The sequence below is a fragment of the Panthera uncia genome, chromosome F2 (assembly GCF_023721935.1).
Source record: "Panthera uncia isolate 11264 chromosome F2, Puncia_PCG_1.0, whole genome shotgun sequence".
Lineage (NCBI taxonomy): Eukaryota > Metazoa > Chordata > Mammalia > Carnivora > Felidae > Panthera > Panthera uncia.
In genome coordinates, this window is record NC_064812.1 from 34,133,204 (window position 1) to 34,158,336 (window position 25,133).

General features: G+C 40.7%; 1 protein-coding gene and 1 pseudogene across 1 annotated transcript in view; both read right to left on the reverse strand.

The window, feature by feature from the left end:
- The window catches only part of FZD6 (frizzled class receptor 6), a 44,372-nt gene extending 26,913 nt beyond the window's left edge, over positions 1-17,459 (reverse strand). The window contains exons 1-2 of the mRNA XM_049633024.1: positions 17,331-17,459; positions 15,973-16,278 (exon numbers count right to left, since the gene is read on the reverse strand). Of these exons, the coding sequence (XP_049488981.1) occupies positions 15,973-16,149 (177 nt within the window). The 5' untranslated portion in view covers positions 16,150-16,278; positions 17,331-17,459. The remainder of the gene's footprint in view (positions 1-15,972; positions 16,279-17,330) is intronic.
- A 6,657-nt stretch (positions 17,460-24,116) lies between these two features.
- LOC125924952 (60S ribosomal protein L17-like) lies at positions 24,117-24,910 on the reverse strand (annotated as a pseudogene).
- Between the last annotated feature and the right edge of the window lie 223 nt (positions 24,911-25,133).

Sequence of the window (25,133 nt, forward strand, 5' to 3'; positions counted from 1 at the left end):
ATAGCACTGCTAGGAATTTGCCCAAGGGATACAGGAGTACTGATGCATAGGGGCACTTGTACCCCAATGTTTATAGCAGCACTCTCAACAATAGCCAAATTGTGGAAAGAGCCTAAATGTCCATCAACTGATGAATGGACAAAGAAATTGTGGTTTATATACACAATGGAGTACTACATGGCAATGAGAAAGAACGAAATATGGCCCTTTGTAGCAACGTGGATGGAACTGGAGAGTGTGATGCTAAGTGAAATAAGCCATACAGAGAAAGACAGATACCATATGTTTTCACTCTTATGTGGATCCTGAGAAACTTAACAGAAACCCATGGGGGAGGAGAAGGAAAAAAAAAAAGAGGTTAGAGTGGGAGAGAGCCAAAGCATAGGAGACTCTTAAAAACTGAGAACAAACTGAGGGTTGATGGGGGGTGGGAGGGAGGGGAGGGTGGGTGATGGGTATTGAGGAGGGCACCTTTTGGGATGAGCACTTGGTGTTGTATGGAAACCAATTTGACAATAAATTTCATATATTGGGAAAAAAAAAAAAAGAAATGGGCAGAAAACATGAATAGACACTTCTCTAAAGAAGACATCCGGATGGCCAACAGGCACATGAAAAGATGCTCAACGTCGCTCCTCATCAGGGAAATACAAATCAAACCCACACTCAGATATCACCTCACACCAGTCAGAGTCGCCAAAATGAACAAATCAGGAGACTAGAGATGCTGGAGAGGATGTGGAGAAACGGGAACCCTCTTGCACTGCTGGTGGGAATGCAAACTGGCGCAGCCACTCTGGAAAACAGTGTGGAGGTTCCTCAAAAAATTAAAAATAGACCTACCCTATGACCCAGCAATAGCACTGCTAGGAATTTGCCCAAGGGATACAGGAGTACTGATGCACAGGGACACTTGCACCCCAATGTTTATAGCAGCACTTTCAACAATAGCCAAATTATGGAAAGAGCTTAAATGTCCATCAACTGATGAATGGATAAAGAAATTGTGGTTTATATACACAATGGAGTACTACGTGGCAATGAGACAGAACGAAATATGGCCCTTTGTAGCAACGTGGATGGAACTGGAGAGTGTGATGCTAAGTGAAATAAGCCATACAGAGAAAGACAGATACCATATGTTTTCACTCTTATGTGGATCCTGAGAAACTTAACAGAAACCCATGGGGGAGGGGAAGGAAAAAAAAGAAAAAAAAGAGGTTAGAGTGGGAGAGAGAGCCAAAGCATAAGAGACTCTTAAAAACTGAGAACAAACTGAGGGTTGATGGGGGAGGGGGGAGGGAGGGGAGGGTAGGTGATGGGCATTGAAGAGGGCATCTTTTGGGATGAGCACTGGGTGTTGTATGGAAACTAATTTGACAATAAATTTCATATAATAAATAAATAAATAAACAAACAAACAAACAAACTCAAGTGGATTAAAGACCTAAATGTGAGACCTGAAACCATAAAAATCCTAAAAGAGAGCACAAGCAGTAATTTCTCTGACATCAGCCATAACAACATCTTTCTAGCTATATCTCCTAAGGTGAAAGAAATAAAAACAAAAATAAACTATTGGGAGTACGTCAAAATAAAAAATGAGGCACCTGGGTCGCTCAGTCAGTTAAGCATCTGACTTCGGCTCAGGTCATTATCTCACTGTTCATGAGTTTGAGCCCCGCATTGGGCTCTCTGCCGTCAGCAGGAGCCTGCTTCAAATCCTCTGTCACCCCCTCTCTCTCTGCACCTCCCCCACTTGTGCTCTCTTTCTCTATCAAAAATAAACATTAAAAAAATATATGTTCCTAGAAAGAAAGAAAGAAAGAAAGCAAGCAAGCAAGCTTCTACACAGCAAAGGAAACTATCAAAACTAAAAGACAACTTACTGAATTGGAGTATATATTTGCAAATGGTATATCCAATAAAGGATTAGTATCAAAAATATATAAAAGAACCAATATAACTCAACACCAAAAAAACCCAAACAATCCAAGTGAAAAATGGACAGAAGACATGAACAGACATTCCTCCAAAGAAGACATACAGATGGCCAACAGACACATGAAAAGTTGCTCAACATCATTCATCGTCAGGGAAATACAAATCAAAACCATAATGATATCTGTTAGAATGGCTAAAATAAAAAAAACTCCAGGAAAAACAACTGTTGGTGAAGATGTGGGGAAAGGGGAACCCTTTTGCACTGTTGGTGGGAATGCAAGCTGGTACAGCCACTATGGAAGACAGTATGGAAAAAAAATAAATAACAGAACTACCCTATGATCCAGAAATTGCACCAGTAGGTATTTACCCAAGGAATACAAAAACACTAATTTGAAGGGATATATGTACCCCTTTGTTTACTACAGCAATATTTACAATAGCCAAATTATGGAAGGAGCCTGAGTGTCCATCAGTAGATGGACGGATAACGAAGATGTGGTATGTATGTATGTATGTATGTGGTGGAATATTATTCAGCCATAAAAATAAATGAAATCTTGCTATTTACAACACTGTGGATGGCTCTAGAGAGTATAATGCTAAATGAAATAAGCCAGTCATAAACCACAAATATGGTTTCACTCATATATGGTATTTAAGAAACAAAACAAAGGAACAAAGGAAAAAAGAAGAGACAAACCAAAAAAACACACTCTTAACTACAGAGAACAGCAGATAGTTACTAGAGGGAGGTCAGTTGGGGGGATGGGTGAAACAGGTGATGGGGATTCAGGAGTATACTTATTTTGATAAGCACAGAGTAATATACGGAACTGCTTAATCGCTATATTGTACACAGGAATATGGCACTGTATAATAACTACACTGGAATTAAAATTAACCAAATAATATGAAAATGTGACATGATACTGAGCAACTGAGGGAATGTAAGAAATGGAAAAAAAAAAAAAAAAAGGACAATGAGGACTTCTACTTTCTGGCAGTGTGACCAACTAAATATCTCCTGCCACAAAACATTCAGATTCTGGATAAAATGCAACAAATACACTTTACAATATATTGTTGAGCACCGTATACACTAATAAAATAGCACAAAATATGTAAAGTGAAAAGCAACAAAACTACAAGGATAAATGGAGAATTCCATGATCTTAATGAGAAATTTCAATACATATTTCTTAGTAAGTGAAAGAACATACAAAAAATTAATAAATAAATATGAGATGTGATTACAACACTACAATTAACACGTCTGATTTAAAGGGCACATATAGAACCCACACCCAACAATTAGGGAACAAGAGCTTTAAAAGACGTTGGACCAGTGGAGAGTCCACCCTGTCCTGATGGGGCAAAGTGACTGAGCAAAGACAGGGCCACCACAGGTGGTGTTCCACATCTCCCTTGTATGAATGATGCTGAGATTGACCCTTTGCTGCCTAAGAGGAAGTTGTTAGAGAACAGCAGAGGACTTTTCTCAAGTTTCTGTATCCCAAGAGGGAGAATGCCCAGACTGTGTTGAGTATCCATTCTGGGACAGAGTTGGAAGAAGCATGGGCAACTGGTAACACTTACTTCCTTATTTACTCCCAAATTGCCTGGTTCCTAAAATTTTTGAGTGTCTGTTAATCAGACCATATACTGGAAAGAATTAAAATATACTATGTTTAATTCTCCGAACTCAGGAGTCATACTGCAACAGCCAGGATAAATTGATGGTCAGCACTTAAGAACTATTTATTATCCAGTTTAAGGGCAGGCAGAATAAAAGTGACACATGTACTTTTGCTGTATTAAAATAATTTCCTCACAGGGCAAGTCATTTCCTTACAAGTCGCATCCTTTGTTTAATTCTTCTAGAATGTCAACACTGATTAATCCAATAATACTAGTTTGTGTGTATGCAATGTGCAGAGAATAAATCAGACACTGAAAACTCAAATACCTGCAGGGGCTAGGCAGGTAAATTCGGAGGGGCAGAAGATAGCAGGAGTAGTTGGTAGCAGCTGCCATTCAACTCTAACAGACTGTTATTTGAAAATGGGGACACAGAATTATCAGATATATCAATTTTTCATAAGAGAGCTAGAATCTAGATTTTTATGTTAAAATCTCCAAATTTTAAATTTTGTCACTTTAATATAAATATTTAAAATACCATACAGGACAAAATAAGACACTTTGGGTCGGATCCAGCTTGGACCACTTTCAAGTTGTTGCAAACTAATAGACATAAAGAATTTAAACTTGGAAGGGACTTTAGTGGACTTTTAAGTCTATTATTTTCAAAAAGTGTGTGTGTGTGTGCGTGTGTATTTTGCCAAGTAAGATTTTCTTTAAATAAGAGATTACAAAGAAGCCCAATATATTAAATAAATAAAAGCACAGCTGCTCTGGCTGAAAAGGAAGCCCTCCCTCTGAGATACCTCTCACTGCTCCCCTTCCCTGCCAGTGACCTCAAAGCACTTCCAGAGATCACAGTCTGAAAACCAATAACCTGATCCAGACCCTCAGATTATAAGTGAGTAAACAGAATCCAACTGCTTATTGAAGTTGTTGTTGAAATCCCCAAATCTAGCCTGAATTAGAATTTAAGTGCCCATATTCTTATCTAATGCTACTTTTTACCAATTCTATAGGTACTGATAGTAAATTAGAATTTTGATTTATTCAGCACTTGCCATTAACTGGACACTGTGCTTTTCCTACCCCAATTCTTTTTACAACAATCCTATGAGAGAGATGTTCTTATCTCTACCTTGCAGATGATGAAACAGCCTCTAAGAACATCAATGTCCTAAGTAGCAACCAGGATGTGAGCCTGGGCCAGTAAGACTCCAGAGTGCATCCTCTTTGAACTCTGACACTACACTACTACCCAGCTCTAACTGAAAACTACCCCTCACAAGATGGGCAAGAAGACCAATGAAGACAAAGGGTAAACAAAAGATACCAAAAGAGGACAGGTAATCTTCTATCTGAAACGAAAGTCTTCAGTTTGAAAAAAATAAATGTTCCCAGGACAAATAATCAAAGAGTACAAAACCTCAAACTACATTTATCCCATTATAGATGGTGCAAGTACCTCCTGATGCAGGTAATTTTTTTAAACAAATCATTATGGAACAAATAAGAGCACTTCAAATAACGGGTAGTCGGCCTATTATTGCACTCATCCCAATCAACTGAAAGCAGAAGTGGAACGAGTGTATTTCCCTGATCCTTTGAACTAAAAAAAAACTCAATAGGAATCATTTATGGTTTTCCACAAAATGTCCTAGGCTTCTCAGAAACCAAACCCCCAGAGATGGAAAAACTACACTTGACTATGACATTTTTTTTTTTAATTTTCTAATGTTTATTTATTTTTGAGAGACAGAGCATGAGCATAAGCAGCAAGAGAGCAGAGAGAGAGAGAGAGAGACACAAAATCCAAAACAGGCTCCAGGCTCTGAACTCTCAGCACAGAGCCTGACGTGGGGCTCAAAATCACAGACCATGAGATCATGACCTGAGCCAAAGCTGGACGCTTAACCAAGCCACCCAGGTGCCCCTTGACTATGACATTTCTTATGTCCATAATCTTATAATCAGAATTCCATCATATTATTAAACTGGTATTTATATACAGCAGGACAAGTGCTATTTAAATATGTGAACTGAGCAAAGATTTAAATTCCCTAGTCTGATCGGCCTGCTCTTCCTTCCCCCCTTAGTGACACACCTCCTTCAAATCTCTCAGTAGGTAACTCAGGGCCTTCATGGTCTCACTCATGAATTTCTCTTTTTCATATTTCATTTTCAAAGGCTCAGAAACTCATTGAGTGACTAACCACAACATAAAATATCAATTCAATAATAACTATTGAATAGTAACTCAAATAGTCCAGTTGATTATAGTTTTAACATTCAGAGAAATAAAAGGTAGGTTCCGTTAAGGAAATGGTCCCTGGCAGAAATCCTGTGGTAGATACTATTAGTACTAACAGAGATGAGGAAGAAGAGGGCAATTAAGAAGGCAACTGATGCCTCCATTCTGAAATATAACCAGAGTCTAACTATGATAAATAGACAATAAGAATCAAAATATGCAAAGTAGTTTATATAATCCTTTGCCTGGTATAATGCCAGCATCCTAATTCTGGTTCCAGCTTTGCCATTAACTACTAGTGCCACCTTCAGCAGATCATTTTCTGTGTTCAGTCTCAGACCATCCATCAGTAAGATGAGAGTGATGAACTGATGGATGATCTCTAAGGACATTTCATGACTCAAAAAGTTTATGAAGAAGGTAACAAAGTCTTGCGTAGCAGAGCTGGACATAAATTTCAAAACAACTGTAGGTACTACAATGACCTTTTCTCCTTGATCAGTGATACTGTCTTGCACTGAGCTCTCGGGTGAATGCTTATCATTTCCATCTGCGCAGCAGCCCTATTTTGGGGAGTCCCAAAGTAGGTGAGATGCTACAGAAACTGAAGAAGGGATGCAGGGGTGCAATCTTCTAATAAACACATAGGCACATAATCTAAACGTGGCCATTTGGATATTCCAGGTATTGTGATTCGTGGGGAGAGTGCTGTACAAAAGAACTGATAGGTTATCTGAGGCAACTGCAGTGGGTTTAATAATGCCCACAGTGCCGAAATAAGTATCCAGGGGCAATGGTTCAGGAAGTGTCCAATGGCATCGGCATTGGTGACAGACTGATCCTATGGCATGATCTTAGCTGTGTCCTGGTTCCCTTTGCTCCTCTCTATATTCTGAACCTGGTTCTCCAGTCTCCCCTGTGACTGAAGAAGCTATCTAATATCCATCCAGTTTCTGCTTAAGTTAGTCAAAGCTGGTTTCTATTGTTTGCAGCCAAAAAGACTGACTGGTACAGCAATTACGTAAGGAATGGGATGTAAGTGACCTCAGTGAAATGGGAGGAATTCTAGAACTGGTCTTCTGACCTAATTGGGGCCAAAAGCAGTGAACCATTCTACCAGCATTTGGAAATGGAAGTCTGGCAACCCAGGGTATACGGCAGAAAACCAGCTAGTTGCATTATCCTTGTAATAACTTAGATTCCCAGAATGTCTTAGAATGATATGCCCAGTAAAAGTAAGGCTGAGTGGCTACTGCCAGAGAGGCAGAAAATAGTATGAAAAGCATGAAATATTCAAGGATGGTGGGCTGAGGTGAGTGCCTCTAGTGCCCCTAGTGCCTCTAATGGCAGTGTTTAGCCTAGGAAAAGAAAAGAGTGACAAACTGACATTCCTAAATTCTTGGCTGGAGGTGTGGAGTGAAATACAAGGATTAAAAAGACTTAAGGTTTAAGATGTTGAAAACCAAATGCACAGTTTGATCCTGCATGTTGCCAAATTACATTAGTTAAATTTGCTACCCTTTCACACAAGAAATCAAGAGTTATTGTGATCTGAAAGCCGTGGGAGCCCCCGATCTGAAGTGGGGATACAAGACAAGGTTCAGAGATTCACAGGATGCTCTAAACCTGAAGACCTCAAAGCAGACCCTCATCCCTGGTCTGTCAAGGCAGATACTCCTCACCTGAAAGATTTACTTTGTAAGAGGAAAATAAATAGCTTTATACCACATCCCTACTGTTCTTCAATGTCTCAACCCATAAGCAGAGTTCTACCCTAGCATGCCCTGGGAGGGTCAAGTCAAAAGCAAATCTGGAAAACAGGAGCATACATTACTTGTAAGACATTGTTCACTTACATTGGTTTCTGAGTGTGCTGGATTAAGGAGGAAAGAACATAATTTCAGACAGTGCTAAGACACACTGATATGGCTGTATTCATTCTAGATTCAATGTGCTAGTTTCATAAACTAGGCTTCTGAAGGTCAGATGATAAATGGGCTTATGACAGAAGCTTAGTGGGAGCCCAAACTCAACCCATTGTAATTTCCCAAGTCCACGCATGTATACTTCAAATTGCTGTATTTAGCAATAGCACAATCACAAAGCTGGCTTCTTGGATAAACATTATTATGATAGAAGAGGTCAAATGAGAGGTCTCCCTCTACCATGAGAGAAAATCGAAAGCAGTAATTCAAGCCAGAGAGGGTTTCCAGAGACTAGTAACATCATCAAAAACATATTTAGGGATGTAATTCTTAGCACCTGTCCATTGTAACTTTCCAGTACAACTGAATATATTATTAATAGATTGTCTTAAACCTTAATCAAAGGGCTCAGATGCTTTTCCAGATGTGGTCTCTTTACTGCAGCAAATCAGTACCACCTTGGCACTTCATATGCAGGCCAATGCTAACCTGGCCAATGCTTTTTTCCTCCAAAAGCCATTTACTTTTATCTAGGAAGGATGACAACACATCTTTACCAACTTGCCTTAGAGCAGTGGTTCTCAAAGAGTGGTCCCTGAAAAACAGCAGCAGCATCCTAAAGGCATTTGTTAGAAATGCAAATTCTCGGGGCACCTGGGTGGCTCAGTGGGTTAAGCGGCCGACTATGGCTCAGGTCATGATCTCACAGTTCATGGGTTCGAGCCGTGTGTCAGGCTCTGCACTGACAGCTCAGAGCCTGGAGCTTGCTTTGGATTTTGTGTCTCCCTTTCTCTGCCCTTCTCCTGCTCATGCTCTGTCTCTGTCTCTCAAGGTTAAATAAATGTCAAAAAAATTGTAAAAAAAAAAAAAAAAAAAAAAGAAAAAAATGCACATTCTCCATCCCACCAAGGACCTACAGTTTCAGGAAGGGGGTGGGAGCAGCAATCTGCGTTTTACCAAGCCCTTCAGATGATTCTCATGCACACCAAAGTTTCAGAAGCACCACCTTAGAATAACATCAGCTCTTCAGCTCTGTGCCTCAATTTCATTGTCAGAGACTCTAACCATATTGCTATTTCCTAGGACATCACACTGGCCCATCATATTTAGGACATAAAAGCTGATAAGGCCATAGATATACATCCAATGAGGATTCCAATATTAGCCCTAAATAAATAAAAGGACCTTCCACCTTGGTTTTGCTAATAGTTCCTGATAGAAACTGGACATGAATATGGGACATCTAGAGATAACATGCCTAGTTACCTCTTATACATTGGGTACTATCTAACTCACCTGCTCATAACATCAGGTATACCCAACAACATTCCATCTTCAAGTGGCCTGGGCTGAGCAGATATTAAAGACATGGGAAAGTAGCATGAACATACTGCTTACACTCTCAAAATGCCTGCTTCTGCCACGCTACCATCTTTTCCTGGAAACACACCAGCTAGCTCCCCATGCTATGACATGGCAATGGAAGGAATCATAAGCCTGGAGTTGGTGGCATTCTAACCCAAAGAGAAAGTTTGGGTTAGCATTCTACTAGAGAGGGATCAAAAGAAGAAAAACATTTTTATTTTTAAAAAATATATAAGCTGGGGCGCCTGGGTGGCTCAGTCAGTTAAGTGACCAACTTTGGCTCAGGTCATGATCTCACGGTTTGTGAGTTCGAGTCCCACATCGGGCTCTGTGCTGACAGCTCAGAGCCGGGAGCCGCTTCTGATTCTGTGTCTCCCTCTCTCTCTCTGCCCCTCCCCCACTCATGCTCTGTCTCTCTCCGTCTCAGAAAGCAACATTAAAAAAATTAAAAAAAAAAATATATATATATATATATAAGCAGACTGCTCCTGTGGCAGTATCTTAGCTATGCCTTGACTCCCTTAGTACTAAAGACAGAGATACATAAACATTTGTCTCTTTGCTGAAACATGAATCCCACATGGAAGCAAGCAAGCAAGCCACTTTACTACTAAATGAGACCAGGCACCGCAAGGCATCTGATTCTCAGCTCAGGATCCGTGCTTTCTACCCACAGTGACTTACACAAGTAATTCTCAAGGAGTGATAAATTTCTTATTTATTCCCTATTTATTTATTTTTATTTTATGAGTATATTTACTCATTTTAAAATAGTATTTATTCCTTTATTCCTTACTTGAAAAGGCATCAAAACAAAGCCAACTTCTAGTAATGGTAATGAAAATTGAGGGAAAGTGAAGAAATCTAAAAAACAACTAAAGAAAGTGATAGGCCTTGGCTAGACAACAGAGTCACTAAAGATCTACAGAGCTCCTTAAATTAAGTTTACATTTCAGAGAGTACTGTTAAAGTGGTTACAGAGATCTCAAGTAAATTCTTTGAGAATGTCAACGGACTACTATACAATAAAGTGATGCAAACTTTTTCAATTATTTTCATGAATGTGACCAATGCCAGGAAAGTGAGCTTCTTTAAAAAATACAAAGCGGAGCCTAGAATACAAGAATTAAAAGCAGGAATTTGCATTATTTCCATAATGGGAATACTTGTTATTTTCACGGCAGTTCTTAGCAGGCAGCAGTATAAATTTTAAATTATTTCTCCAAAAGAGTGTTTGTTTTGGAAATTAAACAAATATACATAGTAACTGATTGGCACTACAAAAGAATCTGTCCAATAAAGAGTCAATTTTTTAATTTAAAACTTATAACTTGGAAAAACTCTAATTCCAGGGAAACTACACATTCAGGTACACATTCAACAAATATTAATGAATGAATACATGACAAATACACAAACTAGAGTAATAAAGCTTCATTATCTACATGCCACATTCTCAAGGAAAGGAAATAACCACAACAACATAACAGTCTTCCCAGAGTCTGAAAGAACCATGTTCCTGTATGGATAGGCTCTCCCGAAGGCATAACCAGTAATATCCTAGACTGTGGGATAGCAAGGAACGGCCCTGCAGGCACCTGGTGCCTATCAGCAGAGCCTCCCGGGAGAACTACTGTTCTCTGGTTACCTACAGGTCTAATCCTGATTCCGCAGACTTGGAAACAGTCATAACGCTTTCTATTACTGCAACAGAACATCACAAAGGAAGTTAAGCTTGCGACTTCTACATTTAAAACACAATAGTAGCCACTATACACACACCTGACTTGCAACACTTTTCAATATCTATTTCATTTTGAATGACTCAAGTACTCACTTTCAGAATCGTCACAGCTATTTTCAGAAAGTCTTCCCTGAAAACAAAAGTTAGTCACACTAAACATTTTCTTTCCTTGTGTATGGGGATAGAAGAGTAGAGAATAAAGAGGAAACGAAGGGGTTCACTAGACTCTAAAAGCAGGAAAGTGAAAATGTTTAAAAACCACTGCCCAACAGAAATAGTTTTTTTTTCCTTAGAAGTCTGTTTATACAGTTTTCTTCATCCCTTTATTTTTAATTGAATAGAGACATTTTAGGAGTGCATATTAACAGGTGGAAAGGAAAGAGGTTTTTTTGGCTCACTTCCCTTTAGACCTTTCAAAAGTGGAACGACCACATGCTGTTCCAAACACAATACATGACTTTGCTTTTGCTTAGAGCTCAATGAAGGCAATTCAAAAAGAAAAATACAATATTCCTGTTTCCATTTTCCCTAGATCAGTCTCAGCTCTTTCTGGATGAAATCAGTCTCTCAAGGGACATCAACCTCACAATTTGGGAAACAATGCTCTAGATATGAAACAAAAAGGAACACAATGGAAAATCAGCAGCCATTTGTTTTTCTGCTTGGGAGAGTTAGGCTGTACAACATCCTTTTCATTACCAAGCCAAGTTACTATTCAGAATTGTAAATTAACTCTTTGCAATACAAATGACTTCAGCTTCAGATAACAAAATAAGGAAAAAAAACTTAAGTCCCTTATTTCAAGCAATCTCTGAAACAAAACCAAAGAACCAGAATATCCCAGTCAGTGGTCTGTGATAAATTTGGCCTAAGAAAAATTTATGCGGAAAGTAAATTACATATAGCTCAGGTAGCATATCAACAAGAATGCATAATAATGTTTACTTAGTACATGCTCTGTGTTTATAATCCTTAAGAACACTTTCAAATACCTTAAACCAGGTTCAGCAAACTACAGGCTGTGGGCCAAAACCAGTCCACTGCCTGTTTTTGTAAATAGTTTCACTGAAGCACATCCACATTCATTTGTTTACATATTATTTATGGCTGCTTTTTTTTTTTCCTGCGATTGCAGAGTTGAATAGCTGTGACAGAGTCTGTATGGTTTGCAAAGCCAAAAATATTTATTATTTTACGAGTTTGCACTCCTTGCTCTAAACCAATGGGTCTCAAATTTTAACATGCATAAGAGACACAGTTTCCTGGGCTCCATCTTCACAGATCATGGTTCACTGGGTGAGATGGGGTCCATGAACTGCATTTCTAACAAGCTCACAAGCTGCTGGTCTATGAAGTGAACTTTGAGAACCACTGCTCTAAACCCATCTCATATAATCACAGATGAGCACTGATAGCAGATACTACGAATTCTATAAAACAGGACAGCCCTCATACAAAATGAAAACTAAGAGAAGATAGATCATTTGACATAAGGAATCCCTGGTGGCTAAGAAGACACAACTGGTTGCCATAATCAGCTGATAATTCTTCAGCCCCTCATCCTAACATTAATTCATATGGAACACAGGAAATTCAACAGGGACCAGCAATAATCGAAGACAGTTGTGTTGGAGGTATAAAACCCAATCTGTTCTTTAAAGAAGCTGTAAAATGCCTTTTTTTTAGTAAAAGCTGAGCTATATGCAGTTATAATTTAGTATTTGACTGAATTGTAATAGTGTTTTTGTTTTGTTTACAGTACAATGTTTGAAAAAAATCTGTTACATATGATTTATAATACAGTGGGCCAATCAAAAGATGAATTCTGGCACTCCATACAAGTAAATATAAATGGTTAAAAATAAAATTCTTTAAATGAATCCTAAGAAACATGTGTCATGCTAAAATGGGAAATATTAGAGGAAACAGAGGATGTCAACTGATACATTTTATCAGAACTAGGCTCAGGTAGAACCAAAGTGGGTGATATGAAACCACCTAAAAATATCAGAATTTCTTTCACCTGGACACTGCAGACGACAGAGGTGGAAGGTAAAAATTTGTAGGTAAAATTCTCTTTGTTGATTTTTTAGAGCAGGAAACACCACCTTTTTACTTACTCAGCTTTTACTGTGTATCTATCATGCTCTGAGGCACTGTACTAGCCATTAGGGGAAAAAAATGAATATCCCTGCTCTCAACACTTGCAATCTAGTGCGAACCACACCTATAACTACAATACAGCGTAGTTAAGTATTTAAGAACCATTGTATATTAAGTACTATCAGAGTGTAGAAAGTAAGGAGATTACATATGCTTGGGAGAAAGATGAAAGAAGGCTTCACTGAGCACAGAGTTACTGCTTTAACTGAGACCTGCAGAAATTGAGCCAGTGAAGGATAGGTAGAGAGCCTGGGAAGCAACCAATACAATGTGTGCAAAGGTAGAGAAGTGAGAGGGAGTAATGTGGATGTGAGTTCTACAAACAGGTCAGTTTGGCTGATGGAGATCATGTAATATGAGAAGGGACAAGACAGGAAGCTGGACAGGAGAGCAGGGTCACATACGAAGAGCCTTGCATACTACGCTAGAGTCAGGTCTTTATTCTTCCAGCTTTAAGGAAATGGTGAAGAATTTTAACTCCAAAGTGGACTATGGATATACGTTTTATTTTATTTTTAAGTTTATTTATTTATTTTGAGAGACAGAGAGTGAGCAGGACAGAAGCAGAGAGAGAAGGAGACAGAGAGAATCCCAAACAGGCTCCACACTGTCAGCGCAGAGCCCCAGGCAGGGCTTAAACTCACAAACTGTGAGATCACGACCAGAGCCAAAGTCCAACGTTCAACTTGACTGAGCCACCTGGATATGTGTTTTATAATAAAATCACTTTGACGACACCAGGGGGGAGAGACTGGTGAAAACTGAGACTTTGTATTCATGGCACAGATAGGGAGGAGAAAGGGAGGTAGGTCTGGTCTGAATAGCAGTTTAAGAAAAACACCAAAATTCCCAGTTTAATTTTTATAGAAATTAAGTTTGCGAAGCAGCAGCAAAGACTAATATTAATACATCACATTCTGAATGTTAGGGTATATTGTCTTTTTTTATCCAATAAGGTCAAAGGCTAAAAAAACATCTAAAGATGACATTACGGCTCAGAGCCTGGAGACTGCTTCCAATTCTGGGTCTCCCTCTCTCTCTGCCCCTCCCCCACTCATGCGCGCGCACTCTCTCTCTCTCTCTTTCTGTCAAAAATAAATAAACATTAAAGATGACATTAGGGGAGCGGCTGGTGGCTCAGTCTGTTGAGCATCCAACTTCAGCTCAGGTTATGATCTCAGAGTTGGTGGGTTCGAGCCCCACGTTGGGCTCTGTGCTAACAGCTCCGAGCCTGGAGCCTGCTTCAGATTCTGTGTCTCCCTCTCTCTCTGCCCTTCCCCTGCTCACACTCTGTCAATCTCTCAAAATAAAATAAACATTAAAAAAAAAAAAGATGACATTATGGTCCATGTTGACAGAGAAGACTGTCAGATTATAGGCTTAGACTTTGGACAAATCCTAACTTCTCTGGGCTTCAGTTTCTTCAACCTATATGATGCAGGGTTCAGGGGTTCTTAACCATAATTGGTTTCTTTTGTAATGTTACTCATTTTATTTATATATATTTCTTAATTTTTTGTGGGGGCACCTGGGTGGCTTAGTCAGTTGAGCGGCCAACGACTTTGGCTCAGGTCATGATCTTGTGGTTCCTGAGCTGGAGCCCAGCATTGGGCTCTGAGCTAACAGCTCAGAGCCTGGAGCCTGATTGGGATTCTATGTCTGTCTGTCTGTCTGTCTGTCTGTCTGTCTCTCTCTCTGCCCCTCCCCCGCTTATGCTCTCTCTCAAAAATAAATAAATAAATAAATATTTTAAAAATATTTAAGAACTTGGTAAGACATGAGCTATAAAACATATCAGAGAAAACATGAATGAATTATATAATTATTCTTTGAAGGTACTCCTACTACATACTTTATTTTAATCAGATTAAACTATCAAAATGGTTCTGATTAATCAATGAACCGATCACTGCATCATTTGTTCAGTGTTCAAAAGGATATTCTGCGTTGGTCTGAAAAACCACTGAAAGATTACCATACAGTAATTTGTAAATCCTTTTAAAGTACATCTACTTAGCTTTAAAAGCTCTGTTATTTTAGATCTGAATCTACAACGAGGTAGTCGAAACCCTATTCAACGAAACAACAATGGAAGACTTGAATGTGCAAAAACAAAACTAATCGATTTTATAGTGTCTATATTAAAACTGTAAGGGTTTCATTTCTTAGCAACACTCTAAAGGGATGTTCTTTCAGGAGACTTATCAACCTAACAGATCTGTATGGCAGGGCAGGTTCCTGTCTCTACAGGTAACTCTCTTCCCACACTTCCCTAGCAATCTGCATATCTCTAAACCAGGGGCAGGTAACTAAGGCACCTAAGGCAATCTTAAGTGTCACTTGCCTCTCCCCAGACTTGTGGTTTCTTTTAACTGGTATCTTACAAAGAATACTTAAGTGTTCTGCTGGAAAAAAAAAAAAAAAAAAAAAAAGGTCACTTTTCAGCAAAACACTATCTACAGCCCCCAAATCTTCCAGCAACTGATTTACCACAGAAAAACTGTGCCAAGTGGACATTAACAACTACTTACGACAAGGTATGTATGTAGTTCAGGCACTTTTAGTCCAGGCAATATAGATTATATGTTCATTTAATTAGGAAAAACTCAGAATTCACATTTCTAGAGGAACTACCATAATTGACTCAGGAAAGCAAAATATTTGCCAGGTGTAAGGTACTTCAAAATCATAACTACATTTCATGTAAAAGAAACCCTATCTTAAGCAAATCCACTATCAAAGGCCACAAATCTACACAAAATTTAAGTTAGTAGGAGGAATTAATTTTCAAAAGGATGTATTCAAAATATGACTTGTGCACAATTTGAAGAAATCCCTTACGGTGTTTAAAAAAAAAAAAAAAAAGTCAACATTTATAGTTTATTCCAGAGCAGAGCATAAACTATTTCTCTATAAATATATGAAGAAATACTCACCTCCATTTTCACAGCAGCTGTACTCTGGTCATAATGACCCATTAAATTAGGGAAAAATGTCATGTTGTAGGCCATTTTCATACATCTGGGAACAGTAATTGGTTCACAGGTGAAAAGACTGTGTCCTCGTATGAAGGGGAGAAAAATACACGTCCACAAAAATGGAAACATTTCCATTTTCTTCAAATTCCTGGTTTTACCACATGGCTTGGATTAATCTTTCTTTTCATTCTCTGATTTCCATCCGAAAATAAAATGTTCAAATTCCTCTTTCGTTATTTTACCATTTTGAAGGAAGTTCTTTTCCTGAAAATGAGTTCTGGGTCAATTACTGTAAAAACAACCGAGGGAGTGTATCTGCAACATTTGTCATAAACTCAAATAGGGACATTAAAGTGCAGAGTTAAGATTTTGACCCTTGGATAACTAACACTGGAAAAATGACGGAAAATTCGGTCCTTTGGAGACACCTTCCACCTGCTTTGGCACAGAATATGTAATCTGTTGAGCAAGTCTCATCTCTAGGGAACTGATGATAGAACATTTACGCTGTCTAGAACACCCGGTAAAGGGCGGGGGGGGGGGGGGGCAGAGGATGAGTGAGATGGAGGGGAAAAAAAAAGTCATGCTGGGGTTGGGAATAAGTTCAACATATTAATAAAATCGTGAAATCTAAGGCCCCTGTTGGGTATCTTACCACGCACAGGAAAATTCTGTCCCAGGGTAATTTCTTAAGACCTGATGAATTCTTAAACTTCTTTAAGGACTCCAAAGAGCCAGTTTTTGTGGCGGTCTCTGGGGGAATATACTTTTCTGTTTTTCAAAAGGCCAACTAGGGGGAGACGTCTAGGATTCCTCCCGGAGGAGCGAAATTCGTTTTCCCGGGCAGGGGCGAGCGAAAGGGAAAAGGAGCCAAGCTGGACCGGGAGGGCCACGGAGTGTCTGGGCCCTGAATCGCGAATAACCGCACGCCCAGCCCAACACCCCCGCCCGCCCCCTCCCCGGGTGCCCGGGTGCCCAGGCTTCCAGCGCGGGGCAGACTAACTCGCCCCACACCCCTGCACCTGCCCCAGGCCTAGAGCCGGGCAGCAGCGTCCCGGCCCCGCTCGGTAGCGCGGGGACCCGGCGGCGCCCTTCAGGAACTGGCCCCAACTCGTGCGGAAACTCTGGCCCGAGCGGCCTGTCCCGCCGCCGCCTGCCCCGCACCTGTGGCTCCGAGCCCGCCGCGCGCGCCCCCGAGGCCCGCCTCGCTCTCCCCGGGACCCACTCGGCCCCGGCCCCCCGTCCGGCCGGCCCGAGGAGCCTCAGCTCGGCCGGCGGTCGGAGGCAGCCCTCCCTCCAGTCCTCGTCCAGCCTACCGTCCGCGCACCGCGACCTGAGACGGCTCCGGGAAGCGTCCGGAACTCCAGCTGCCTCCGGAGCGGCACCGGGAGCGAGAGCTGAGCGATCCCGCGAGACTGCGCGGTCAGGTCGGGCGGGCAGGTCTGGGCTCGCGGCGGTGGTGGCGGCGGCGGCGGCGGCGGCTGCGGCGGACCTGGCCCTCCGCCCGACCCCGCCTGCCCTGCGGGCCCGGCAGGCGCCCCAGTGACCGGTGTCGGGCTGCGGGTCCCGCTGTGCGGCCGGCAAGACCCCTCCACCTTGCCCCCTGTTCCGGTACCCGCAGCACACGACTATTCCTCGGGTCCAGAGGGGTTCAGCCTAGAAGGGTTTTTTGAAGCTGTTGGTGATCCCCTAAATAAAGCTTCCTTTAGGAGAACCCACTGCATTAAGGATTTCAGGACACAAGATTTCTCAAAGGGGGCTGATGTGCTCTGTAAAAGGCGAAAGATGTATACGATCTGAAGAGAAACCAGAGTATACTGATGTGCTCTGTAAGGTCAATTGTCCAAGGGACCTTAGCTGGAAAGTGGGTAACTTCCTGGATAACTGTCCTTAAAAAAAAAAAAAAAAAAAAAAATCTTTTATTCATTCTGAGGTACAGGTGGCAATGGGATTTCAGCCTTGGCAGGTGCCACAGTTTTACTGACGCAAAACTGTAATAGAAAGTTGAACCACTTTAAAAGTCAGCCTAGTTTTTAGTACCAACTATGCCACACTGTCATGTGCTTCACCTCTTCATCTCTCCTTTCTTCCGAAGACCTAACAAGCTGGGTTTTTGGTTGTTTTTTGGTGTTTTGTTTTGTTTTGTTTACCATTTCCATAGTTGTGTCTTTTCTAGAGTGGCATGTAGTTGGAATTGTACAATATGTAGCCTTTTCAAATTGGCCTCTTTCACTTAGTAAGATTCTTCAACTCCTCTCACGGGCTTGATAGCTCATTTCTTACTAGTGCTGAGTAAATTTGCCATGGTCTGGACGTACTGCGATTCACCTACTGGAAGGAGGTCTTGGTGGATTCCAAGTTTTGGCAATTGTGAATAAAGATGCTATAAACCCCAGTTGTATTCGGGTTTTTGTGTCAATGTTAAGTTTTTAACTCTTGTGGGAAAATACCAAGGAGCCCAACTGCTGAATCATAAGGTAAGAGTATGCTGAGTTTTATAAGAAACTGCCAAACTGTCGTCCAGAGTGTCTATTCCATCTTGCATCACCCCTAGCGAAGTTTGACAGTTCCTGTTGCTCCATATCCTCCACAGCATTTGGTGTTGTCAGTGTTCCAGATCTTGGCCATTCTAATAGGATCAGAGTGGTAGCTCATTGTTGTCCTGACTTGCACTTCCCTGATGACATACGATGTGAACATCTTTTCATGCACTTGTTTGTCGTCTGTGTATCTTCTTTGATGAGGTTTCTGTTCAGGTCTTTGTCCTGTTTTTTTTTAATTGAGTTGTCTGTTTTCTTATGGTTGGCTTTTAAGAGTCCTTTGTATATTTTGGATAACAATCCTTCATCAGATACATCTTCTGCAAATATTTTCTCCCAGTCTGTGGCTTATCTTCTAATTCTGTAGACACCGCCCTTTGCAGAGCAGGAGGTTTTGATTTTAATGAAGTCCAGCTTATCAATTATTTCTTTCATGGATCGTGCCTTTGGTGTACAGAAAAAGTCATCACCAAACCCAAGGGCTTCCAGATTTTCTCCTATGTTATCTTCTAGGAGCTTTATAGCTTTGTGTTTTACGTTTAGGTCTATATCCATTTGGCGTTAATTTTTGTGAAGATTTTGTGTAAGATCTGTGACCAGATTCATTGTTTCCCAGGTGGATGTCCAGTTGCCCCCGCACTGTTCATTGAAAAGGTGATCTTTGACTCTTAAAAACTGAGAACAAACTGAGGGTTGATGGGGGGGTGGGAGGGAGGGGAGGGTGGGTGATGGGTAGTGAGGAGGGCACCTTTTGGGATGAGCACTGGGTGTTGTATGGAAACCAATCTGACCATAAACTTCGTATACTGAAAAAAAAAAAAAAAAAAGAAAGAAAGAAAAGGTGATCTTTGCGGGCACCTGGGTGGCTCAGCTGGTTAAGCATCCAACTTTTGGTTTTGGTTCAGGTCATGATCTCACAGTTCATAAGATTGAGCCCTGCATCAGGCTTCACGCTGACAGCTTGGAGCCTGCTTGTGATTGTCTCTCCCCATCTCTCTCTGCCCCTCCCCTGCTCATGCTCTCTTTCTCTCTCTCTCAAAATAAATAAATAAAACATAAAAAAAATAAATAAAAGATGATCTTTGCTCCAGGTGTTGTCTTTGCTCCTTTGTCAAAAATGAGTTGCTATTTCTGGACTCTCTATTTCGGTTCATAACGAACAAAGCTGGACCAGGAGGGTAACAGAATGTCTAGAGGAGAAAGGCTGTGGGCCCTCAATCACAAATAACTGTACCCTCCAACACACACACACACACACACACACACACTCTATCCAGGCTTCCCGCACTGGGCAGGGTAACTCACCCCACACCCCAGCACCTGTCCTTGTGTTGAGCATGTCTATTGGTACCATTCTTCCAACAGCATTTGCTCACTTCATGTCTCTGTGTCATATTCCGGTAATTCTTGAACTCTTTCAAAGTTTTTCATTATTATTATAATATTTGTTACAGTGAAATGCGATCAGTGATTATGATTCACTGAAAGTTCAGACCATGGTTAGCATTTTTTAGCAGTATTTTCTAATCAGGGTATGTACATTGTTTCCTCAGACCATGCTATTGCACACTTACTAGACTACAGCATAGTATAAACGTGACTTTTATCTGCACGAGGAAGCCAAAAAAATTGATTTGACTTGCATTAGTGCAACGTATGCCTAATTGCAGTGGTCTGAAACCAAACCCATAATATCTCTGAGGTATGCTGGTATCTGCTTACATTACCAATCTGGTTTTGCATGCTATCTACTTATTCCTTTAGAGCCCTTAGCATATTAATCATACTTATTTTAAATCCCTAGTCTGACAATTCCATCATTTCTGTATATCTGAGTCTGGTTCTGGGGCTTGCTGTTTCTTCAGACTAAGGTTTTTTTTGCATTATAGTATGCCCTGTAACTTTTCGTGGAAAGCCAGACATGATGTACTAGAAAAAAGGAACTGCAGTAAATAAGGCTTTAGTGATGTGCTATAAGGTAGAGGTGAAGTGGGGAAGCATTGTATAGACCTATGATCAAGTCTCAGTCTTTTAGGGGACCCGTGAACTTTACAATTGCTTATCAGATTATATATACTCCCCTCAGGTGGGACAACATTGCCAGAGTGGGCTGAGTGTGGTTGGGTGTTTTTCTTCCCCCAGGTCAGTTAGGCTCTGATAAAATCCCAATAAGTTAGGTGTTGGCAAAATAATTTCTCAAGAGGTTAGATCCTATTAAGATGAACAGGATGTTAAGGCAAATTTCAATATGGTTTCTTTCCTCCTTCCCCTGCCAGACACGAGGGGATTTTTCTCCAATAGTCATTGTCAGAACCTGGCAGAGCTTCAGGAAGTGAAACTGACAAGCGTGGGGTCCCCCAAAGACTGGGCCCCAGTGGCGCGTTTAACTCTCAGACTTGTCCACACTCAGTCTCCAGCAATTCATCAATTATAGTTCGGGTTTTCCTATCCCCTACCTGTTACCCTGGAAAGGTACAAAAACCCTGGAAGGTTTTTGCTCACGGGTTTCTGCTCTGGCTAGTTATTATTCTCTGTATCTGCCTGTCTTCTAATTTGGGGAGCAGCTGTTTGCTTTATGTCCTCAATTCTCGGACAGATCTCAGAAGAGTTGTTGATTTTCAGTTTATTCAGCTTTTTACTTGTTAGGATGGAGTGATGGTTTCTAAGTTATTTACATGCCAGACCAGAAACTCCCAATTCTTCATTTTCTGAAATAAGTATTGCTTTAAGAATTTGATCACTATTTCAGTTTCAGTTGCTACGGCTTTAGCAGAACAAAATTTCTCTGAAGTAAAATTAAGTTCAAAAGTTCCAAGAGCTATGTGCCTGGGTGGCTCAGTCGGTTAAGCATCCAACTTCAACTCAGGTCACGATCTTCTGGTTCATGGGTTCGAGTCCAATGTCAGGCTCTCAGAGCCTGAAGCCTGCTTCGGATTCTGTGTTTCCCTCTTTCTCTCTGCCCCTCTCCTGCTTGTGCCCTGTCTCTCTCTCTCTGTCTCTCAAAAATAAATAAATGTTAAAAAGTTCCAAGAGCTACAGTAACTCAAGAAAGTTATGTAATTCAGCATTATTGTTAACAAAACACTGATTGTAAATACAATACAATAAAATCTTGATTATAATAACAAAATTAAGTGATTCTGCTAAGATGAAAAGAAGAAAATAAATTTTATGGAGTAAATATATCATTTGTAAACTGTGTTAAGTTTTTATTTTATTGCTTATCTAAACATCTTCGGTCCATCACCAGGCTAAGCATAGGCACACAGTTAGATTTCTTCATTCTGGTAATTTGCCTATACTCATTAAAATATAGCTGTATGCATTAAAAAAAATTATGTTATGATAAAGATAGGGGGCAGAATATATTTTATTTAACAGTTTATTAGCTTGATTTATGGCTTTTAAGTATGTAGACATATAATAGGGTGTTCTCCTTGGTACTTTTTTGCCTGGAGCAGGCCAGGTAACGTGGGTAGACCTGCTCGTGACCTTTGACCTGATGTCCTGGCCTTAGGAGCTGAGGGAGCAAACAGCAGGAGGAGGACCCCAGCTGGAGGGGTCTGGGTGAGCAGAGGCAGACAGAGAAGGCAACACAGGGAAAGAGGAACTTGGGCTCCAAAGGCTCCTTCCCTCCAGAAGTTGCCTCCTAAACTCTTGTTTGCCCAACCCGGGAAAGCTCTGCCTACGGCTGCAATCCCTCCAAGTGACATGTGTGAATCTGACGGCTTACGGACTTCATTTAGGGGGGTCTACGAACACCAAGTAGAGGAGAGCCTTTATTTAAAAACTTTCGCTTGGAGCGCACGGCGCTCCCTGCTCCAACAGCTAATGGCCGCAGTGTTTGCAGCATTGCCATTAACCTTCTGCGGCGGTTGTATCCATTATGGTTGGCCAGAAATAATACACCTTCTAATTACCACCCCCAGTATTACCGGGAAATAAAACTTTCAGCAGTAACATGGTGCAGGAAAGAGCCGCATATTCGAATGACAGTTTGATGTAAAAGATTGTGTCTTTGGAGCTCTGGCATTGTCATTTACAAATAAAAGGAGTCATAATGCTCAAGAAAAACAGCTTCAGCTCCACTAATGCTTTGGGTTACACTTTGAGCCTGTGAGCTTACCGTTCGGTTGATTTCGGTGGCTTCCATCTGGTCATCTTTAATATTTAATATCTTACTTTTTTCTAGCAAAGCAGTCGTATTAAGTCAAATATTAGAAATGCTTACTTTCCTCTAAAGCTGTTAGCATATAGGAAAGGGCCTCTGCCTCAAACTTAGTGATACAGATAATAACTAAATTCATTTCCTTTGATACGCAAAAACAACTTCACACCCAATTGTGCATCACGGGCTGCTAATGACTATATGTATTTGTTTAATTGCCTTAAAAACCAATGGGATAAGTGTGTGGTACAGGGTGACAAATGAGGGAAGATATAGAATTAAATTTTAGAGAAAGGGGAATTAGAGAAATATTACTATTTTTGCAGTTCAATAGAAAACTTCCGTAGAGGAAGTGGGCTTTGAGGAACAACCTGACTGTAAAATTATGAAGAGATTTTGTGTTCCAAACATGGCACGTGGCTGGGGAGACAGTGGCAACAGGATCATTTAATACAATAGATGTGTGTTTTCGTTTGAAGGCAGAGGCAGAGATGTGCCATGAAGCTAACGAAGCTTAAGCTTTAGGGATCTTTCTAAAGCTCTAATTCTGTACTTGAAATCTTATGTTCTTTTTGAAAAAAAAGAGTCCCTAAAATTGTGTAAGCTTCAAGAACCTCACAATCAGACTTTATTCCTCCTGAAAGGAGGAAAATAGTACAATGGAGACCAGGGACATGGAATGACTCAGGTAGAGTTTGAGGCAGTTACTAGCAATTACGAGACTTGATTTCCACTAAGAAAGGGGGGGATGGTGAAAGGGGACGCTGCTGACTTATGTTCTTACCAATAATACATTTATAGAACTAGTTAATTTTGGTTTGCATAACTTTAACAAAACTTAATACATTTATGTATGTATGTGTGCATGCGTGTAGGTGTGTATTTAAGGGAAAATCGAACTCTGGGCAGTATGTGTGCAGGCAAGGTCCTCCTTGCAGACATCTTTAAGCCAAAGTAAGCCCTTCCACTCTTTGTCCCTCCACCCTTCTCCCACCTGGAGACTCTTCCTGCCAAAGACAGAGGGGAAATGGGAGTAGGGAGTTCCTGGGAAGAGGAAATGCTTCTCCCACATTGCTTGGCCTGGTCCTTTACCTTCTCCATCAAGGATGAGGAATTTCTTTTGTCAGGGAGTTTTCTTCATTATCTTCTCCCCTGTGCTGGATTTTTTTCTCACTCTGCTGTATCTACAAAGCAGAATCTACATTTAAGATGGATTCAACCTCCAAATGAAGCTGCTAATGGACAACTAAAGCCACAATTATAACATCGTACACCCCAAACTCATATAATGTTATATACCACTTTTACCTCAAAACAAACAAATTTGGGTCAATTTTGGTCTTTTTGTAAATATAATTTTTTTTACCTTTATTCGCATTTACGTTATGCAGAATTTACTCCCGGACCAGAAGTTTTTGTTTCTTTTTCTTCTTCTTTTGTTGTCTTTTCCTTCTGTGCAACCTCCTCTTCTGGTTTAGGAATAATCTGTTCTTGTTCATTAAGGATCATCTCAGTGTGGCAGGGAGAGCTCGTGTGTGGGTTAATCTGACCATAAGCCCTGTAAGTTGTTGTTGTTGTTTAAGTTTATTCATTTATTTTGAGAGAGAGACAGCACAAGTTGGGGGAGAGGCAGAGAGGGAGGGAGACAGAGAATCTCAAGCAGGATCTGCACTGTCAGCGCAGAGCCCGACTTGAGGCTTGAACCCACAAAACCGTGAGATCATGACCTGAGCTGAAACCAAGAGGCGGAGACACCTAACTGAGCCACGCAGGTCCCTGAGCCCTGGAAGTTCTATGCTGTATCTTGGGGGCTTTGTTTACCTGAATATGCTTGATGACAGGAGAATCTACATCTAAACCCTTAAGTTCAGTATTACTCTCTGCATTTTTAAGCATGTGCAGTAAAAATTCAGCACTCTTTTTGGGCCACCGACCCTGTGTCCAGCCCTACTCTTTGGCCTGTGCACACCTACCAACTCTAACACTGTAGCAACAGAAAGGCACACATGGCTTCTGCAAAGTGACATCTTTCAGACACTTGCTCGCTTTTCAGATATGCAGACGCTTGGTGGCCTGGGCAGTTTCACGTGTGTTCTTAAAGTGAACACAACGATTTGAACCTCTTGATTTGCGTGATTTTGTCGGGTTTTCTGGATCAAGTGAATAGCGAACCATTTTCAGAGATCACCTCAGGCTGCTTAGGGGAAGAGGAAGAGGCTGTAAACATAATTTTGGATGGTCACTTACATTTTAATTTCAAGACATATCTTTTACTTAAATGGCTCTACTTTTGCTCAAATTGAATGGATTATAACCTTTAGGATACTATTTTATTAAAAAGAGAGGATGATTTACACAGGAACTTCATGAATAGAACATTTTCATTTTAGTAAAAACTCCAGGTAAAATAA